The sequence below is a fragment of the Podarcis raffonei genome, chromosome 10, assembly GCF_027172205.1.
Source record: "Podarcis raffonei isolate rPodRaf1 chromosome 10, rPodRaf1.pri, whole genome shotgun sequence".
Classification (NCBI taxonomy): Eukaryota; Metazoa; Chordata; class Lepidosauria; order Squamata; family Lacertidae; genus Podarcis; species Podarcis raffonei.
In genome coordinates this window covers 46,785,319-46,806,016 of record NC_070611.1, presented here as the reverse complement: position 1 = coordinate 46,806,016, position 20,698 = coordinate 46,785,319, and the positions used below count along the sequence as shown (strand labels likewise).

The following is a 20,698-nucleotide window of genomic DNA, read 5'->3' as shown; positions in this document are numbered from 1 at the left end:
TTGTGTGGCTGTTTTTGAATGTCTCTACAACATAAGATGCATAACCTTTTTCACATTCTGTATGCTGGGGGACAGGAAAATTCCTTGTGTGCTAGTTAGATTGATAAAATCTTGAAACTATCAGCTTGTAATGCCCACAGGGAGAAATGTACTTAAACCATACAATAATCCATCTACAACTGCATACAGCTTTCAAATAGCACTTGCTAGTTTGTGAGCAAAACTTGGCAAGGAGTGAGCAAAAAATTATAGACTTTTCTGCAGAACATGCTGCCTCATGTGCTTTTAAAAATACAAATAAGATTGTGCTATAGCTTTACATCAACATTTCACCATATGCCTTGTGGAAGTCACTTGGAAATGCCACAAAGGATAGTTGTCATATTACCTTGGTGCAGAGGTTGCAAAAGTTGGCTTCTCACACAACTCAGTGTTCAATTTTGTTTTTTAAAGGCGCAATTCCTCAGCAAATTAGAAGTCAAGGTGTGTGTTTGCAAGGAGGAGTTGAGCAGAGAACTTGGAGGTCTTGGCTTTTATGCCTAGCATGGATGCTCGTCCTCCTGTCCTTAAGATCCCTGCTTTTTATTTATTAAATTTCTATCCCACCCTTCCTCTCAAAGGAGCCTAGGGTGGTACCTCCTGCTTCTATCTTCTGTGCCCTCTTCCTGTTTTGGCTTTACCCACCAAATATGATAATATAAGGTTACCAGATTTTTTTCAAAGAATCCAGGGATACTTTTTTTTGAAAAAAAGATTTTTTTAAAAAAAATAAGAACTAATATCTTCTCTTCTGTGATCTCTGTGATGCGGCCTTCCTCTGGGCCCCGGCCTTCTCTCTTGGAGCACTGGCCGCCATAGATTGGGCTCGGGTCAGGCCTGGGCTCCGCTACGTGTCCTTGCCCTCCTGGTGCTCTCCTACCCCTCCTCAGTGGCGGCAAGGTCGGGGCTCCCCTCTTTTTTCTCCTTTCTCTCCCTTCTCCTCTCCTCCCTGCGTTGGCTCCGGTGTTTTCATGCCCCCGAAGCACCACTGGGCAGTCGGCCTGGTGGCCGGGTGCTCTCGCTCCCGACTTGATTTGGGTTGTGGGAGAGGGGGTCAGCGGTTCCCCAGTTGACACACCGGGCATCCCCGGTTCCCCCTCGGCAGTAGCGCCACCATTTTGCCTCACCGGAAGTCCCCATATGATGTGTCTTGTGCCGTTGAACTAATTACACAATATTCATTTCCTACTAATAAATCTAAAACACTTAAAATATAAATCTGGGGACATTAAATGAAATCTGGGAACGTTCTGGGGATGGATTTTGTCCGGGGACAGATTTGTAAATCCAGGGACTGTCTCCGGGAAACAGGGACGTCTGATAACCATAGGATAATAATAATGATACACATTACTAATTCTGAATATAGAAACGGTGATTTCTTGACATGTACCGTAATTTGGAGTTCTTTGGCTATGGAATTCATCCATTAGAATGCTGTGTCCCTTCTGAGTTAGCATTACTATTGAGAAATTGGGTTATTGGGAAATGTTTAAAAAAGAGAACGCAGTTGGCATGGAAGATTTTCCCCATCTCTCCCCACTTAAGATAGTGATATGGAACTCTTTCGTTGAGGAAAAATGAAAATGGCTCTCTTTAATTTGAGCTGTACACTGCTGCTATACATCGTGACCTGAATTTATGATAAACATTTGTGAGGTGAGTTCTGTTACTCTGCCACTGACTGCATTGTACGTCATGGAGTTAAACTCCCTGAAAACCTCAAGTTTCGTTTTAAACTTTATCATCCTATACTTTTTGGAAGCAAGACTCATTTAGTTCAGTGGGACTTGCAGGTAAGTGTGCATTGAATTGCAGCCTTAAGCAAGTTTGCAGCTCTTACGGTTGGGGCAAATGTGAGCACATGGAGAAATAGTCTGCCGGAAGCTTGTAAGCAATTTAGCAGTCTTTCCTGTCACTGTGGAAAGCAGAGAGAGGAATGTTGCTGCCTTACCAGGCAGTCACCATTCCTATATAATGCCTTGCTTCCCCATAAGGCAACACAAGTTGGGAACCTGTTACAACTATTGCTCCTAAGGTTATTTGATTGGGAAAAAGCAGAAGAGCCAAGGCATCTTAGGACTCTAGCCTTTGTAATCACATCCCCAATGTTGCATGGTATGTTAGGGACCCAAACAGCAGGCATATACAGTATGTAGGCTCTGAAAACTTCAAAATAAGCTACATTATTCAATTACGGTCTGAAAGGCTCCTCTTCAAATAAGCCCATACTCTGAGCCTAGGGCTTGTCGATCAGAAGGTTGGCGGTTCGAATCCCCACGACAGAGTGAGCTCCCGTTGCTCGGTCCCAGCTCCTGCCAACCTAGCAGTTCGAAAGCACACCAAAAAGTGCAAGTAGATAAATAGGTACTGCTCTGGCGGGAAGGGAAATGGTGTTTCCGTGCACTGCTCTGGTTTCCAGAAGCAGCTTAGTCATGCTGGCCACATGTCCCTGAAAAACTGTCTGTGGACAAACGCCGCCTCCCTCAGCCAGTAAAGTGAGGTGAGCGCCACAAGCTCGTCTGTGGCTGGACTTAATTGACAGGGGTCCTTTACCTTTTTACATCCATCCCTTTGGAAAGCAGCCCTCAACAGGAAGAAAAGGATTCCTTACACCTGGTCTATAATCTAATCAAGTTACCTGGCCTAGTGAGGGAAAGACTGGTCACCAGGTATGGAATATATGTTTTGAATGCATGATTTATCTTTCATTTTTTGACATACCTTAAGTTACTGTATCACTATCAAACATCTGTGTCTGTGTGTTCAGCTTTTAACCCCACCCCCTTTCCCCAAGTATCACTATCTGGATTGATGGTTCCTTTTGCCATAATTTGGGTAACAACTAAATTTGTTGAGTGGCAACTGGGACAAACTGCTTCCTTCCACCACCCTAAAATAATGGAAAACAGTGATTTTAAAAAACATGGTTACTTTTTTAATTTTTTTGCTCTGATATTTATATTTCTTGTGTGTTTTTAGCTGTATTTGTTATAATTTATTACGCCTTGGGTCCTGCATTTGGAGAAAGGTGGATTAAAATAAATAAGGGCATTAAATTAAATAATAAACATTTTTCTGTGCTGTATGTGGGCTGCTGTGTAAACCGTCTAGCAGTGGAGTAATAGCAAAGTATTGGTGCCTTTGGGCCCAGTGAGCTCACTGCAGCACAAGACTCTGCTTACGGTTGTAATTATAATATTTTCATGGTGATTCAGTGAAGAAAAATTAAACATGAAAGAGGGACGTTGTGTAATTCCAAGAATCGCGTGACAATATGGTTGCTCTGAACTAGTGTAGAAATGTACTCAACCATGTGTCTGTAGGTGGAGTAAACTAGCCAAAGGATCCCATTTCAACCCAGTACGACAACAATCGCATCCTTACCTGATCCTTTATTGTGTTTTAAGTAACAAAATTGTAACCCTGTCTGCCCTTTACATTCCAATACTCATTTGCAGTTTTGACCTTTTGCTGTATTACTGGTTATGCTTCATGAAGCATATCAGCTTCTAAAGAACGAGATGCAAAACAGGAGCATGTTATTTGTGTTAACCAGCTATAACTGGGCTTTCCATAGGATTTCCCCCTCTGTAGATTAAGGGGAACAATTCTGAGCACTTCTTGCATTTTCTTGAATGTAGCAATACTCCATTCCTGCCCAGTGGCCAAATGTGGACTGTAGCAATGGAGTAGATGGTCATCAGAGTCTTACACAACTCTGTCCTGCTGCCCCCACCCAAGTGGAGGAAAGGGCCATAGTTCAGTGACTGAGCATCTGCTTTACATCATGTTACAGGTTCAAACCCAGGCAGCTGCCATTTGGTATGAACTATGACAAGCAGTAATATCTACAGGTGCCTAAATTAAATTTATTCAATTGGAAAATGGCTGTAGTTCAGTAGGTGTCATGCTGCCAGGCAAGGCTTACCTCCCCGCTCTTTGTAGATAAAAGCACAAAGCAAAAGCAGTCTTTTGCAGCAAGAGGTTTATTGAACACAGCACAAACATTCAGCGTCCATTCTCACCGTGTAGGTGCTCCCAACTGAGTTCCTCCTACTTCTCTCTGGTTACTTCTGTCTCCTCACCACGTGATCCCTCCACCACTGAGCCTTCTGAGAGGCTACCCTATCCAGACGCCTGGCTCTAGGGCTCATGGGCTGCACACTTTCTAGTGAGGGAGATCCAACCAGCTCCCTCTCTTCTTGATCCTCTCCCCTTGGTTGCTCTTCTCCCAGCTCAGCCCAACTGTCAGTTCTCAAACTGTGTCCTTCCACGAACCATTGCTCTAGGTCAATACTATCCTCCTGCTCCAGAGGAACATCAGGATCAGGCCCTTGAGCAGAGGGAGAGGGGGGCTCTCACATTCTTCCTCAGAGCAATACCCATCAGTCTGGTTCCTGACAGTAGGGGAACATCTGCTGTGCATGCAGAAGATCCCTGGATCTTTGTCTGAGTCAGTGTAGCCAATACTGAGCTAGATGGAGCAATGGTCTGACTTGATATAAGGCAGTTTCCTCGGTTTCTAATATCTGACGCCCCCTCCCAAAGGTGCAATTCCTAGAGTTCCCTGTGAATGGGGATTGGTTGTTAAACCACTCTGGAACTATAGCTCTGTGAGGGGAAAAGGAGACTGCTAACAATTCTCAGTACCTTTAACTACAATTTCCAGTAAATTGTAGCACCCTTAACTAGAATCGTAGTAAAAATCACAGTGGCATCATGGTACTTTAAATGCATGTCGTGAATGTGGCCTTGGTCTTCCACCTTGTAAGGCTAATTCAAGTATGTCTGCAAACATCTCTTATATTCCAACTCCAGATTGTTATAAACTACAGATGGAGGGAACAAATACATCAGTTCTGGGCAACCTTTTTCAGGCCAAGGGCCACATTCTGTTTTGGGCAACTATCCGGAGGCCACATATCAGTGGTGGGTGGGGCCAGAGTCCAAAGGACATGGAACAATGAAAGTGAGTTTTGCTTTTTTGCAATAGGCTGGCTTCTACACACACACTCACACATCCTTCTCTAGCTTCCATCCAGGCAAGCAAGAGGCATCATCAGAGTTCAAGGGCACATCCCATCCTGGGAAAATGCTTAGGTTATGAAGCAAGGCCAGGGACAAGTCTTTGTCAGTAAGGCTAATTATAATAATCCTACAAAGTTGCAGTAAGGCTGAAAAAATGTTGTTACCCACCCAGGTTAGGTACATTAGTTTCTCTGCAGAATTCTGAAAGTAATGACATTTCATACCTAAATAGAAGACGATTCTAAAGTACTGTATCAAAACAAGAAGTTTTGAATTAATTTATTTTTGGCCAGGCACCAGGAATTTATTTCTGGAATCTTTCATCGCCACAAATGCTAAGGATTTATTTCCTTTGTAATGCTAGGGCAAGCCAGTTCTTTTTATTTAACTTGTGTCTTTTGTTCAGCTCCACAATGAGCTCTTTCATTGAGATTTATTATCTCTGGGGGGGTAGAGGTTAAGGTTTACATTTAATTTCCATTGATTTAACTATGATTAGTATGACCTTTTCATTTTCACTTAAAAAGGCATTCACTAAAGTAGGGAGGGGAATGATATGAGATCGTTTACAGCAGCCAGTCAGCACCCTGTGATGATGTCCACCCATTTGCCCAGCCAATCAGACATGCAGCAGCTGCATCCCCTTTACGAACTGAAAGCAGAGTTTCCTAGATTTCCGCAGTACTGAAGTGCTTTTAGGGATTCTTCTTCGGCAAATGACAAACTCAAGTAGGATTTTGTGGTTTTAGCATCCTGAATAATAAAATATCTCACATGCTTTCTGCACAGGTATTTTCCTATCTGAAGAACCATACATATTTACTTCAATGGTTGTTAAAGCCTAATAGGTTCTGTTGCTGTCATTTTCAAAACCAGCAGAAGTAAATAAGCCAAGTATTGCTAATGTGCACCAGTGGATTCTTCAGCTAAGTTCGCATTCCCCACCCCTTTCACAGAACAGCTGCACACACACAAACCTAGTTAAGGCCATGGGGCTGAACAAACACAGATATACTTGCACCATCAAAAATCAATGTGACTGGGGGCTGGTTGTAAAAATGAGTGTTTTGGCCTAGTGAAATCTACTTTTGTACTTATGTAAAAAATAACCTTCATGTAATCTATCTTCAACTAACCAAACTAAATTTGTAAAAAAAAAAGAAAAAGGAGGTAATCTAATGTATTTGCCAAATGCACATATTTGGTGCAATGCAGTGCTAAATCAATTTTTTTTTAAACTTAATCACTTGTGACCCTGAGGGGCATGGTTGTTGCTTTTTTAAATACAGTAACAGATTGACCTGCATCAGTCAATAAAATCTTGTACGACCTTTTAAGCAAACAGGAGAACTGCTACTCTGTCAATGGAAAACACTGGTGCTGACGTGTCCACCTACTGATTATTTTCCCCCTCATCAGTCTTGGGAAATGAAGTTCCTTTTACTATATCCCGTTGAAGATTTTATTTTGAAAAGAAACAGAAGCTGAACAAGGCTTATCTTAAAGAAGGAGACAATAAGGTGTATGTGTTAGAACCGGTTTATTTTTAACTAGCAACATAACCTCATGGGCTTCATATTCCCAACCAACACACAGGTTTAAGTAGCACTGGACAGACTAAAAAGTCCAATTGTGAACACTCTTCATTTGTGAACTTGTTAATTTTGAAACACTAAAGCTTTTAGATGCTACATAGCTTTGAGACAAGTTATGTATAGTATTAACAGTACAACAAAATTACAAAAATTACCTGGCCTTCAAAGCACTTCACCCACCATAAGTAATGTATTAGCTATCTGTAAATTAATATGGATGGAATTGCAACAGTAACAACAGGCAGTTCAAGTAAAGTGTTCCATTCATACATCTGCAAAGATACTTTGTTAGTCTCTTTTTGAAAATGACAGTAAATACAGCATCATATTTAGCAGAAATTAGCAACTACTGCAAGTATTCTGTGACTATATCTTTCTTTAGCTAACCATTATTGCTGCGCAGCTGAGTCTAGTGCTTGCTTGGTAGCTGCAGCATTGCTTTATTTTTGAGAAAAAAACGGATGCCACAATGGAATTGAGATAAAGACTTGTTGGACCAAAAATTAATCCGCACAATTATGACACTCGCTATATGACCTTGAAGCTAGCCTGCCTCACAGGGACATTGTGCAGATAAAATGGGATGACTCCATGTATGTTGCCTTCAGTCTCTTCAAGAGAGAAAAGACAGAATACAAATGAGATCAATAAGAAAATGCAGCAGTAGTGGAAGAGGTCACAGAACTGTGCACTTGATACTACAAATCATGATTAATCCTTCTATTGTGAATGCCTTAGTACACAGATAAGTGTAGTTTTTCCTTTTGCAAAAAAGAAAATCCCAAGGACTTCCCTTTCCCTCGCTTTTCATTTGTCGTTACAAACAATTGTGCTTTTATTCATTCAGGGCTACCAGACCACACAACATGAACTTTCATGTTGATTCCCGTCACGAGGGAAGGAGGAAGAAAAAGTTGTGAATCACCCAGAGATACTGGCAGAAGAAAGGAAGTGGATTACCCTACACGAAGGGGGTCAAGCTACATGTTATGTTATTTTTAAAAACCATACCCTATGCTTAGCACTGAGGCAGGAATTATTCTGCAAGAAAAGAAGCCGAATGGAGAGGGAAGGAAAAGGTGACCAAACAATGTATGCCATCTGCTAGAAAGGATGGGGCTGTTTCCCAACTTAGAAAGCGCCCCAGAACACATACACCCCAACGGCACCATCTCTTATTCGCCCTCCCGTTTTGGGGAGGGCAGAAATGTGCATGGCAAGGGCAAAGAGCAGCTCCTCACACCTTCCCCTCTCTCGCTTGTCGTCCCTGGGTGCAGAGCAGAGGACTGGGCCTACGGTGTTGCCTAGAAAAACGTGCGAGCAGCGACCAAGGCATAGCGATCTCATCCTTTTACCCTCCCGAGAGCTCAGAGGCGCGGATCCAGTCCAGCGCACCATACTGTATACTCCTCGCTATGGGGCCCTGAGAAACAGGCAGGCAGGCAAGTGCCAGGAGTCAGCATGGGCGGCTGCTGCTGCCTGAAGGCTCGTCTCTCCCCCCCCCACGCCCCCCAGAAGGCTTTATGCCCACTTGCGCCTTCTCTGTGGGCAGCTTGGCCATCTTTGAGGGAAAAGCAGCTGCGTTACACTCAATTCTTATCTCTTTTATAGTGCATTATGGTGGGGAACGATTAGGCCGCCATCTGCAACCCAGCACAGCCAAGGGAGGGAGAGGAAGAGGCGGTTACTGCGCCCTATAGGGCTCCTGCGGACGGAGCTCCACAAATGTCAGGCCGGTTCCAGGGGAGCAGCCATGTTTAGTCTCTTGCCACACCGACCAAACATGGCAGCCGCTCTGGAAAAGGGGGAAGGAAAAGGATGGCCAAGAAGATGGAACAAGGTTCCTTTCCTATATTCACATTCCAAAAGAAGGGAGAGGCAAGCAGCAGCAGCGCATTAAGAAACACGCAGGACGGGGACAACGAAAGGACGTTTGCGCCGTCCTCCAACCTGAGGCGGTTGAATTTTTAATGCGCGCGAGGACACAGAAAAGAATTCTGCCTCCCTCCCACCCCTCAACCGCCTTTCGGAACCCATTGACGCCCTTCCCGCTCTAAGCCAATGACAGTTTACAGTACACGTGGACAGGCGATGTCAGCCAATCGGGTGTTTCTATGTTCACGTGCTATCTCGAGTTCGGGACACCATCTGCTCCAGCCAGTCGCCTTCCCACTGCTCCAAGGAAGCCAATAGGAAGCCAGCCAGCCGTTTCTGCGTCACGCGGTCTGACCTTAATTGAGAGCCTGGAGAGCGGCATTAGAGTAAAATAGCACAGTGTAGTACCTGAAAACCTTCCGCTGACTTTTGAGAAGGGGCAGGCAGATCCAGTCGCCAAGCCCCGCGAACTGTACGTTTGGCCCCTAGAGTCCTGCACAGTGCCCTCTGAGAAAATCCTTTTCTTTGAACGAAGTTATTTTAACTCTGGAAACGGTTGGTGGAAGGATCCTGTTGGAGTGATTGCTCTTCGAGGGGCGCGTCCTGCCGGATCTTGTTGCATATAAATACGGAAAGCGCGGGCGGCGCAGCCTCATTGTCTGCCTGTAGAATTAAGAGTATAGATTGCTAGTGCGTGTTGCTGTCCGGGGCGCAGCTCAAGCGCGGCGTCGAAGCGAGGGGGTGATTTCTGCTACCGCAGCCGCCGCCATGGCATGGTAGGTGCGGCAGTGCAAGCGGCGGCATCGGCCATTGCAGAGGCGCAGCAGCATCGGCCGCGGCCTCGGCATCTCCAGGCATCTGCAACCATGGCGTGAGTATCGAGGAGGGACAAAACGGGTGGATCGCCTCATTCTTCCGAAGGACGGGGCGACGAGAACCATCTTTAAACATAAACCAGTACAGTAGTGGGCGGTGGCGGCGGGGAAGCTCATAGACTCATCTCACGGGATTAAAAGCCCCGGGGTGTAATTAGCAACGTTTTACGTTAAGCTTCCCTCACTGGAAAGGGTCGCGCCTTGACATATGCTTTTGTTGGCGGGGTATGAAGTGGGGATAATGTGACATTCTGGAAATGGTTCGTCCTCCCAAAATAAAGACCTACCTTGGAAGTGGAAAGGAGATCAGAGGGTGGGGCGAGGCTTCCCTTGGAGAGAAAAAGGATGGGAGAGGTCTTTTTGTCCAAAGTGGAGGATGAGTTAATGAGCCTCTGGGCCTCCCAGGGTAATTAAGGTGATTTCCCTTCATAGCTAAGCAAATGCTCATGAGATCTAAACTATTGACAGATCTGTGCTGTGTCTTCCCGTCCAATATAGACCAAAGATGGCATTTAAGGTAAATTTGCTGCGGCTTTCATGAGCCAAACAGCTGTGGTTTATTAGTACCTACTTGCTCGGCAACTGGTAAAGCTTTTCTCAACATACAGTGACGGGCAAAAGGAGCAGCTCTAATTTTTGTGTAATTGTGCTGGGCCCAAGACACGTAAAAGTAGAAAAATGCTAGCTTTCCCTAGCTTCAGATCTGACTGTTTTGGATTGGAGCCATATTGAGCTTTCCAAGAAAGGGTGGGGATTTCAGATGGCTCCCTGTCACCTTGAAATAAGTGTTGTGTATATCTATTTGTGGAAAGTGTTACCCTTTTTTGATCACTGAATGTGAATTCAAACTATTTTGCACCCCCTTATATTGCTGCTGCTCAGCCTTGATTAGAAAAATGCCAGGATATCAGGAGTAATCGAACCTTCATGGAACGTGGCAGGACACAAAATGGCTCCCTATTTATAGGGTGGGGACATGCACAGCAGGCAGATCATGAAATGGCTGCAGCTGTTGCCTTTGACGCTTGTGAATGCATGAATCAGACCAGGAAAAGTGGTGGGTGGAGCTGAAACCGTGGCTGTGACCATATATGGTAGGGAGGAAACCCAAGCAGGCTGTCTTGCAGAAGTGAGAACATTTTCCACAAATCCTAGTTGGCGCTATTGTACAATAGTGCCTTGTTGGTATTCATTAGAACTCTCTTGGATAGGATCCAGATACAGTGTCCTAAACTGGAATCATGGGGTGCTGTTGTTGCAGTAATGTACTTTTTTTCGTCTTTTCCCTCTCAAGGGATAACCTGAATTCAACATCAGTGGACATCTTTATAATGACAACAAAAATTGCTTGTGTCTTTCAGGTTTTTCAAGCCATCAGACAGCAGCTTTGCTGTATTCGACAAAGACACCATCTATTTGTCCACGCTTTTTGACGACAAAGTACTAAAATCTGACCAAAATGAGCTTCTCAAACACAGAGATGTTGTTGGGGGATTTTCTGTCCCCCTTCAACCAGCCGTGTTTGGTGGCTGAGGAGGGCCTGGGCCTCCTAGATGACTACCTGGAGGTGGCCAAGAACCTCAGTTTGCATGGGTTCTCCAGCGACAAGGCTAAAGTGGGCTCTTCCGAATGGCTGGCTGTGGATAGTTCGAACAATGCCACAGACAACAGCCAGGGTAAGACACAAGACTAAAACATACTCAGAAAACGTTGGGTGGCCTTGCTGAATTATAGTTCCATGTAGTAAATGTGTGACATTCTTAATAAGTTTAAAGAGCTGAGATGATATGAGTGCTAGCAACATCATCTAAATATGTTAAATGAGCACAGGAGAGAGAGAAAACACTTTTTAAAAACCCTCATTTCTAAAGTTTTTTGTTTTATAAAAAATTGTCATTTCTTTAACAGAGGATGCCTTCTCTGGCATGGATTGGATGGTGGAGAAGATGGATTTGAAGGAATTTGACTTCGATGCACTGTTGGGTATCGATGATCTGGAAGCCACCGTCTCCCCGGATGAGCTCATGGCCACGTTGGAGGACACGTGTGATCTATTTGACCCTCCTGTCCAAGAAATTCCCAACAAAGAAACTCCACTGATAACAGAATTAATTATTCATTCTCCTAAGTCTCCCTCTGGGGCAGACCAGGTGGCCCCACTGGCCCCCTTGTTTCCATTTCCCCTCACTCCAGAGTCAGTGATTTCCACTACAGACCATTCTTTCAGTTTAGAATTAGGCAGTGAAGTAGATGTTCTTGAAGGAGACAAGAAAACTGAAGCCCATATCTTAGTAGTGGTGATTCCAAAGTGTGAAAAAGAGGATGAAGCTCACTCAGACAATGATAGTGGAATATGCATGAGTCCAGAATCTTACCTAGGGTCTCCCCAGCAAAGCCCCACCACTTCTGTTAATTCCCTCAGTGACTGCCAATCAGTCACAGTCTTGCATGATAGCCCCGTGAGGTCCAAACCTTATGATCATCCTGCAGATAAGGTAGTGTCAGTAAAGATGAAAGGAGAAAAGAGAGTAGATAAGAAACTGAAGAAGATGGAGCAAAACAAGACTGCAGCTACACGCTATCGACAGAAGAAAAGGTTAGAGCAGGAGGCCTTATCCGGGGAATGTAGAGAACTAGAGCAGAAAAATGAAACACTGAGGGAAAAGGCAGATTCCCTGAGCAAAGAAATTCAGTATTTGAAAGATCTAATTGAAGAGGTCCGGAAAGCCAAGGGTAAAAAAGTTAAAGTCCCAGAATAGGGTAGTCAAGGGTATATGTTACATGCATGTATATAAGAGCTTAGTACAATGAGCTGTGTATTGTTGCTTAATAAATTATTTTCTAGTACACATTTGTCTTGTGTCTTGCAAATGGAAGTTTTACTTACAGCAGGCTTGGTCTGCAGATTTTAATAAAATTCAAAAAGAATAAAAATAGAGGGGTCTGGATTATGCTGGTGAGGGGGGAACCTGGCAACTCCATTTGATAAGGCTTAAAAAATGGGATATGGCACTTTTGGTAGTATTTATCTCCAAGCTAGTTATGTGTGGATATTTTCATATATATATATCGGTACAACCAATAAATAGTTCTAAGTTTAATGATCCAAAGGCCTTTATTCTCAAAAACAACCTTAATAGCAGTTTTACTCTGCTATGTACTTGGGGGGGGGGGTCATTTGGTTAGATACAGTTGACAAAAGTCCATGAAGGGAGCAAGAGCTAGTTCTATGAGGTTTTGTTTTTTTTAAATTTCGTTACGGTAATTTGTCAGACATCTTTGGCTGTTTGCAGACAAGGTTTTGAAACACCATATTGCAACAAAAATGCATAAAGAATTGAAATGATAGCATTTCTGTTCAGTGTGACCACACCCTGGGCTGGGGGGGGAGAAAGAAAAGGAAGTTAACTAAGAGTATCCACACTGAAGAACACTTAGCAGCAAATCAGCTTCATCTGCCTCCTACATTGGTGGAGATGCTTTTTCCCTTAATATTCTGAAGAAGCTTTCAACAGCCTTAACAATTTAGCAATCAGTAGCAAAAGCTATGCACCCATAGCTTTTGACAACCACAGTAGATTTACTGGCAGAGTGCTGTTGCCACATTTTGGTAAAGTTACTGTGCCATCCAGCAGATTTTGCCAAGTAATTTAAACCCAAATTGATTAAGATGAGGTGGAGAAAATATTTAAAATATTTTCACATAATTGGGGCAGAGGGGTATTTCCACTAGTAAAGACATCTTGGACTTGTCTGGCATGAGTTCAGCAGTCTTCGAAATTGCACTGGCGATTTTGCTGCACTTGGAGTGATGCACTGAAAAGTTTAATACAGATGTCACTTTTTTTTAATGGGCCAGAATGGGGGCTTGGCAGCTGCCCAAGGCTGCTAGGTGCAGATGGCGACTCTTAAAATGAAGTTGCACAATAACTGAACAATTGGCTCACTGAGGGAGAGCTGTGGTGCTTACACCATCAGCCATAGGGAGCATGGCCAAAGCTCTGGGATTATGGAAGTTTCAAACAACAGCTGGAGAGCAGTGGCTTTCCCATCTCATTTTGGGGAGACTAACATGCTAGGGTTTTGCAGAAACTGCAAAATTAAGAAATAATTTAAATAGTTCACAAGCTGCTGAACATTTACACCATCAGCTACCCTCCAACACTATTGGCTCCCAGCCCAACTTGGTCCAAGTATACTGAGCACTTTAAATGACAATTGTATTATTTATTAAATTTGTCTACTGTCCTTCCCCCGAAGATCAGTGTCTCACAAAAATACAAAAAGAAAATAAATTACATACAAAAGCAAAACAAACCAATAACCCCACTCCCATAGACACATTTAAAAGAGTATATAGGATGTTAAATCAGTTAGGCCTGGTTAAAGATCGTTTCTGCCTGGGGTCCAAAGGTGTGTAATAAAGGTGCTAGCCAAACCTCCCTGAGGAGAGCATTCTACAAATTGAGCCACTGCAGAAATGGGCCACTCTTGTGTTGCTGCCATCCAGACCTCTTGAGGCACACAAAGAAGGTCCTCAGATGACGATCATAGGGTCTGGGTCGGTTCATATGGTGACAGGCAGTCCTCAGCAGTTCAAAGCTTAATAGGTAAAAAACCCCACTTTGAATAGGGCCTGGAAACTCATCAACAGGCAATTCAGGATTGGTGTAATATGCTCAAACCCTCTTGTCCTGGTTAGCAACCTGGCCACTGAATTCTGCACCAGCTGGAGTTTCTTAACTGTCTACAGAGGCAGCCCTATGTATAACACTGCAGTAATCGCCCAGAGTGGGGCAACCCAGTCTGATGAGCTATGTATAAGAAATGTTACTACTACTACCACCCTAGAGGTTACCAGAGCGCAGATGGCAAAAGTTAGGCTATCTCTATCCAGGTAGGGGCGTGGCTGCGTCACCTGTCGAAGCTGATGGAAGGCACTTCGCCCCACTGAGACCACTTGGGCCTCAAGCGACAGCAAAGGATCCAGAAGTGCCCCCAAGCTACTTACCCTCAAGCCACTGTAAGAGCACAAGTTACGCTATACCATAAATACCTACCTAGTAAGCCTCAAGAATCATTTTCAGAAACTGTCAACTAGAGACCCTTTTCACTTACTAACAAGCAGTGTTACTACAGCCTCACACTGAATACAGAAACCTAAGATGCTTTAGAGAGATGATCACTTGGGGTACGAAGCACAACTGTATATATGCTGTAATTTCTTTTGAAGAAGGATGAAAATGCAAGGGTAACAATAAAATACACATCTATGGAGTTTTCCTAGCAGCATTCCTGCAAAAGGAAGTGCATTTAATTCCCACACTTTTAGCGAATTCCCCTTGCCCCAACATTTGCATTCAATTTGTCTCTCAGACCTCTTAACTATTTGGGGGTAGGGGATGATTGGTTCCAGCCAGCATTTTCTCATACTGCTGCAAAAAGTATTAGAGAGGTAGAACCCTAAGTCCCAAAGTAGGTTAATTCCTAGGAACAATGTTTTCTTGGTAAGAAAGAGCAGACATCTTGCATGAGAGGACTGGAACAAGTCAGATGCAGAGATGCTTCAGCTCCCTATAGTAAAGTTCTGCTCTCAATTGCTTATGAAAAGGAAGTATCCTAATCTTTGATGTTTTCTCTATAACCAGGAGACAGTGCCGTTTTTGTCAGACTGCTCCAGTTCCCCCAAAATATTCTCTCTCAAATTTCTGGAAGTCTTCCTCGGTGAAAACAGTGCCTTCGGGCTTCTTTTTCTCCTCCTCTTGACGGCGGTCTCTGGCTTTCCTGCCTCTATTTTGGGCCAAAACCTTCAGACACAAAACAAAGGGAAACGAGAAGTTACAGCTTTCTATTATTGCACAACTACTTACAGTTCCCAAATCTCAATTTATCTTCCAGCTCAAACAATCATCTGAGCACAGACTGCTGACACACTGTTCAAATAGAGCCAAGTCTAGGCTCTGGTTCAAAATAATTTAAGGAAATTCAGTCCAACAAGGCTACACTCTGCATTGCTGCATACCAATACTAAAATTAAATCATGGTCCAATTTCAAAAGCAACTGCCTCTTCCTTTTGGGAAGAAAAGGACCCATGCAAGGTGAGAATTAAAAAAAACAACTTGAGTCAAAAAGTCTGATTTACAGTCTAGTAGAAATCATTTTAGGAATTCCCCAGACGGTTTAAAAATATATTTTTAATGTGTTAAGATAAATATTTACCATTTGATAAGAATGGCAGAGCAAGAAGCAATAGGAATTAGACGGTAAGTGGAAAAATGCAAGTTCTTTCTCAAGATGCCCTGACCTTAGGAACACAGAAAGCTGGCTTACACAGAGTCAGACCATTGGTCCATGTAGCTCAATACTGTCCCCACTGACTGGTAGTTTCTGGCCAGGAATATCCCCAGTCCCATCTGGAGACTGAATCTGGGACTTTTTGCATGCAAAACTGATGCTCTGCAACTGAGCTACAGCTCTTCCTTTTGAGACATCATTTCAACTGATACTTTACAGGTATAGAAATTTGTTAGTTTTTCTTACACAACATATGGCACATAGAACCCATATTTCAGGCAAACTTTATCAACTCAATTTCTATTAAAGAAACATTATTGTTAGGGGGTGTGACAAGGCACAAGGCAGGAAAAACAAATTTGCAGCGGCAGCACATTCCTCACCCTTGCCTCCAAGTAAACTATGGGATCTAATGAACAGAGTAGAAGGCTCACCTTCTGAGTGATGGTGCTGTCTGTCATGAAATGGCTACTCGTCATGTACTTCACATTCTCCTGAAAATGGTCAACAGCTTGACGTTTTGTATACTCCTCTGGAAAAGTTAAGGAAATAATTTTTAGTAAGATTGTTCAACAGATACGGCGAGATATAACATGCTGCTATGACTGATACTTTCTTTCATGTATGGTATGGACATTGCCACTGCGGCCCAGATTTATTAATTTTTTAAATTGCCCATCATATAGTATAGCACAGGTTATAGATCTAAAAGGACAGATAAAACCGGTAAGGTGGTCTTTCATTGGATCAACTAGGACCATGCGTGGGGCATGTGTTAATTCCCAATGTGGAGAGCAAAATTATTTACTAAAGTGAATACTGCAGTCACTTCAAGGTAGATAATAGGCCAATCACAAAACCTTCCAGATCTTAATTATAATACAGTACATTGAGAAGCCCAAGGAAGTGGGTAAGTGATGGTAGTAGAGAGATTCATGTCTATACAAATACACAAATCGGATCATTAAGCAACTAATGGATACAAAACAAGGACAGATGCCTGGGCATGTATTATTACAGTCTTGCAGAATGTTCCTGCATGTCATTCACAATTACCCATGTGCACAGAATTTTTTAAGCAGCTCCAGTTGCGGCAAAAGTCAGTTTGTCTTTTCAGCTTCCTTTTAGAATTCCTTATCTGCAAACCATCTGAGGACCTCAAGGACTGCCTTTCTCCATATGAACTGACATAGACCCTGCACTCATCACCAGTGATTTACAAAACATATATTTAAGCAAAACATTTTGGTTTCCATATTCCTTAGTTCCTTTGATGTGAACAGAGGGTACTGTAGGTGAGGTAATATTCAGATAATTAAGGCCTCTCTGGTTGATCCATAATTGCAACAGAAATGTCATTTGCTCTAGAAAAAAACACAAAATGCCTGGATATATATACTTGGAGATATATCTATATATTTGATACAGGACCTCATTGAAGAAGCACAGAGAACATGCCAATGGCCCATCTAGTCCAGCATCCTGTTCTCACAGTTGCTAACCAGATGCTTACATGAAGTTAGTAAACAGGATATGAGCAGAATAGCACTCTCCCCACCTGTGATTTCTAGCAACCGGTATTCAGAAGCACACCGCCTCCCACAGAGGAGGGAAACATAACCATCATGGCTAGCAGCTACTGATAGCCTTATGCTCCATGAATTTGTCTATTCTTTTAGCACCACTCAAATTGGTAGACATCACTACCTTCTGTAGGAATGAATTTTGTCGTTTATACATTCTTTGGTTTCTCCTGAATTTTCCAACATTCAACTTGTTTGGATTGCACCCAAGTTCTAGTATTATGAGGGAGAAAAACATTTTTGTCTATCCACCTTCCCCACACCAAGCATAGTTTAATGCACCTGGATGCATATCTCCTATTATTCCCCTTCTCTCTAAACTAAGAAGCCTCAACCTGGAGGATAATAACAGGCATCCCTCAACAACAGCCACACTTCCAAATACTCCCTCGTGTTCTGAAACTGCCACCTCGGCTGCAGCGTCTGATACACATAAGAACAGCTGAAGAAGGCGGAAGTCAAAGCGGTTCGCTTTAAAACTTTAGCATCTCTGCTGTTCGTCATCGCAATAAATATAAGGTTTCGGTGATTAACTGCATCCTCCCGGGATTCAGAGCAAGCTTGCCTTAAGGGTTTTGTTTTGATTGGTAAAAAACTTATGGGTGGATTCGAAGATAATGGCTCCTCGGCGCTCACCTAACGCGGACTTGATGACTTTGCCCTTGACTGTCGCCTTCTCCTTTTGGGGCCGAGAGAACTTCTTTTTCCTCGCCCTCGCCAGCGACTGCTTGTTGGGTGGGCTGGTGGTGGCTGCCCTCTTGGGCCGGGGAGCGGACGCTGTCCAGAGGAAGAGAAAGAGAGAAAGCCTATTAGAGTAAAGAACGAACGGATTTCATCCCTTTCCCTTAGTCCCCCGCTGCCTTACACTACCTCCCGCCATCTCCAGCAACTCCAGACCCTTCCTCAGCAAGGAGGCAGACATGTTGCCTCGCTTCTCCCACGTGAAATGCCCTTCTTCCTGTCTCGTCTCTATGGTACTACTGGCTATGATGAACGCACTTCCGTGTTTCTTCCCGCCACACTTCCTGGTGTGCCGTGCTGGTTTCTGCCACACTTCCGGTAGTTCTATGCCTCACCTGGTTAGGTTTTGCTGGCGGTTGCGCAGAGCAATGAAATACAGTACAGTACTGTACTTAGAAAGCGGGTGAGGGAAGGAATGGCCAGTTTAGTTTTTAGGCGGGAACGCTGAGGGTGGCCGTGCAGTCCTTTACGTGTCTGCTCGGAACTAAGTCCTATTGAGTTCAGTGGGCTTACTCCCAGATACGTCAGTAAAGTATTGAACCCTGAGTGGCTGAAGTATTCCCCATTTCTAGGGCGATATCTTGTGAGCCTCCAGGGGCTGAAGTTGGCTGTTTATCCTTCTTATTTTTATTTATATAGCAACTTCTGCCCCGTCTAATTTTAGAGTGCTCCAGACAGGTAACAACAGTAAAAAATAACAACAACCACTTTACAAAACCAAGTAAACGTCATGAGATTTACAATATGTAAAACTAAAAATCGGAGCTTCTAAAATAAAAATGTTTTGTCTACTCAGTTTCAGGGTTGCCATATTAAAAACAAAAATTCCTGACACCCGCAAAGTTGTTGAGCGTTTTTGGGAAGACCCCAAAATTGTTGAGCTTTTAAAAGGAAACCGCCAATATTGTTGAGCTTTTTGGGAACAAACCCAAATTGATTTAAAGCTTTTTGAGCTGTTTTCACTGTTTTTTCCATCAAGTTCACGTATATCTGCATTTCCCCTGACATTTCAATAATTTTCCTAAAGTATGGCAAGCCTACAGTTTCCTAGATATTTGAGGGATGAGATAAGGCAGTGCTCACATGTAAACTTACTCAATCTATCAAAACCTAACCCCTCCTACTGGATCCTATTTTCCTGCTCTACGATAGAAAATGAAAGAATTTCACATTCCTAGTCAACACTAAAGAAATTTAGATTTTCTTCATAATGTTAACATAGTTATATGTAGGCATTATATGTTTGCTTAGAACTTAAGCGAAAGTAACCAAACAAACCCCTGTGTTGCAAAGAGAACGTCAGCAATGTCTAGGCAACACGATGACTATGTACATATGCAATAAACAATCTTTTATAGAATTCCTTCAAACCATAACAAGTCCAAAATGAAATCTTTAGACTAAAGTTTTCATTTTGGACTTGTTATGGTTTGAAGGAATTCTATAAAAGATTGTTTATTGTACATGGTCATTGTGTTGCCTAGGCCAAGCGTGACATGGAGTGAGTGAGGGAGCTTGTTGGCCCAGTGAACAATGTTGGCCCAATCAACAATTCCCAGCTGTTTAACAATTGCAACAACAAAAGGCTCTCCCTTATCCCTTTCTGAACTATGCTGCTGAGCTAAAGAGACTTGAGGGAAAACTAGGAATGTCGTGTAGGTGTGACAGAACTGTGAACTCATTTCTGATAATTAAAACAAATTCCTGGCTTCAGCATGGGAAGGCGCTCTCTGTTCTTTAATTCTAAAAGTATTCCACCACCACCACCTGCCAACTCAAGTCATTATTTTACCCCCAGGCCTTGGCTTGTAGTTAGCATTTTAGAAGAAAAAAAAAAGCAAAGCAAAGTAGGCCCTGCAAAAGTGGTGTCTGTCAGCTTCTGCTGTATGGTTTTTCAGAGATCTGTGATTAATCAAATGGGTTTTAGGGCCCAATCTTCTACTGAAGATTTGGGCCTCATCCATAACTCATCTTAGCATGTATTATGAGCCCCTTGCCCCTCCTTTAATTCCCCCTCATCAATACAGCATTGTCTTCCACCTACCATTGTCACACGTTTTCTCCTCCCTATACCTGGAGATTCCTATGCAATCAATGTAATTCTCCTAACTGGATTTTGAAAGTACGGAGAATCCCTGGATTTAGGGAGGAAAGCCTGTGGAACCGCAGTAGTTGGAGGAGAGCACTGCATGCACAAGGGGGAAACAAACTGTGAGGTGTAAACAATGGTGCTCTGAATTCTTTGAGGGTAAATAAAGTGCTTTGAATGTGTTTTAAAGGTAGGGTGTATGCAAGGTTACAGGGAGGAAGAACGTTTTACATAAAAAGGGAGCACATTGTACAGAACACTTAATCTTACAGTGTACAGAGAACCTGAGAACAGAGCCAGCCCATCCATGAGACAGGGAAGCGGCTGCCTCAGGCGGTGGAAGTGCAAGAGCATTCTGGCGCACGTCATTGCCACTCACCTTCCCTACCCCTGGGGCGGAGAAGATGATTGTCAAAGCCTTGTGGAACGCTCCCCTGCTTGCTGAGGTCAGCGGGGTGGTGGTGGTTCTGGCATGCAGCAGAAGGGCGGGATGGGGGACTGGGGTATAGGGAGAGGCACATTCCTGTTTCTCCTCAGGTAGCTTGATAACATTACCAATATTTATTTGCTTAGAA

At 43.4% G+C, this 20,698-nt stretch overlaps 2 protein-coding genes across 2 annotated transcripts; one reads left to right on the top strand and one right to left on the bottom strand.

The window, feature by feature from the left end:
• Nucleotides 1–9,206: 9,206 nt before the first annotated feature.
• On the top strand, nt 9,207–12,262 carry ATF4 (activating transcription factor 4). The gene is made up of 3 exons (XM_053405108.1): nt 9,207–9,411; nt 10,777–11,091; nt 11,324–12,262. Exons 2-3 carry the CDS (start codon nt 10,875–10,877, stop codon nt 12,172–12,174), a joined length of 1,068 nt encoding a protein of 355 aa, XP_053261083.1. The 5' UTR covers nt 9,207–9,411; nt 10,777–10,874; the 3' UTR covers nt 12,175–12,262.
• A 2,405-nt stretch (nt 12,263–14,667) lies between these two features.
• Nucleotides 14,668–18,273, bottom strand: RPS19BP1 (ribosomal protein S19 binding protein 1). The gene is made up of 4 exons (XM_053405112.1): nt 18,164–18,273; nt 17,930–18,070; nt 16,145–16,242; nt 14,668–15,222 (listed from the first exon to the last, which is right to left on the bottom strand). The coding sequence occupies exons 1-4, from the start codon at nt 18,213–18,215 to the stop codon at nt 15,082–15,084; spliced, it is 432 nt and encodes a 143-aa protein (XP_053261087.1). The 5' UTR covers nt 18,216–18,273; the 3' UTR covers nt 14,668–15,081.
• Nucleotides 18,274–20,698: the final 2,425 nt, after the last annotated feature.

What these genes read in the sequence shown, in the direction of transcription:
- RPS19BP1 (XM_053405112.1), bottom strand. Translation starts at nt 18,215, where the DNA reads ATGTCTGCCTCCTTGCTGAGGAAGGGTCTGGAGTTGCTGGAGATGGCG. An exon ending in AGTCATCAAGTCCGCGTTAG is followed by an intron (nt 16,243 to 17,929) that starts GTGAGCGCCGAG and finishes TAACTTTTCCAG; the next exon opens with AGGAGTATACAAAACGTCAA. An exon ending in ACAGCACCATCACTCAGAAG is followed by an intron (nt 15,223 to 16,144) that starts GTGAGCCTTCTA and finishes TTGTGTCTGAAG; the next exon opens with GTTTTGGCCCAAAATAGAGG.
- ATF4 (XM_053405108.1), top strand. Translation starts at nt 10,875, where the DNA reads ATGAGCTTCTCAAACACAGAGATGTTGTTGGGGGATTTTCTGTCCCCC. An exon ending in TGCCACAGACAACAGCCAGG is followed by an intron (nt 11,092 to 11,323) that starts GTAAGACACAAG and finishes TTTCTTTAACAG; the next exon opens with AGGATGCCTTCTCTGGCATG.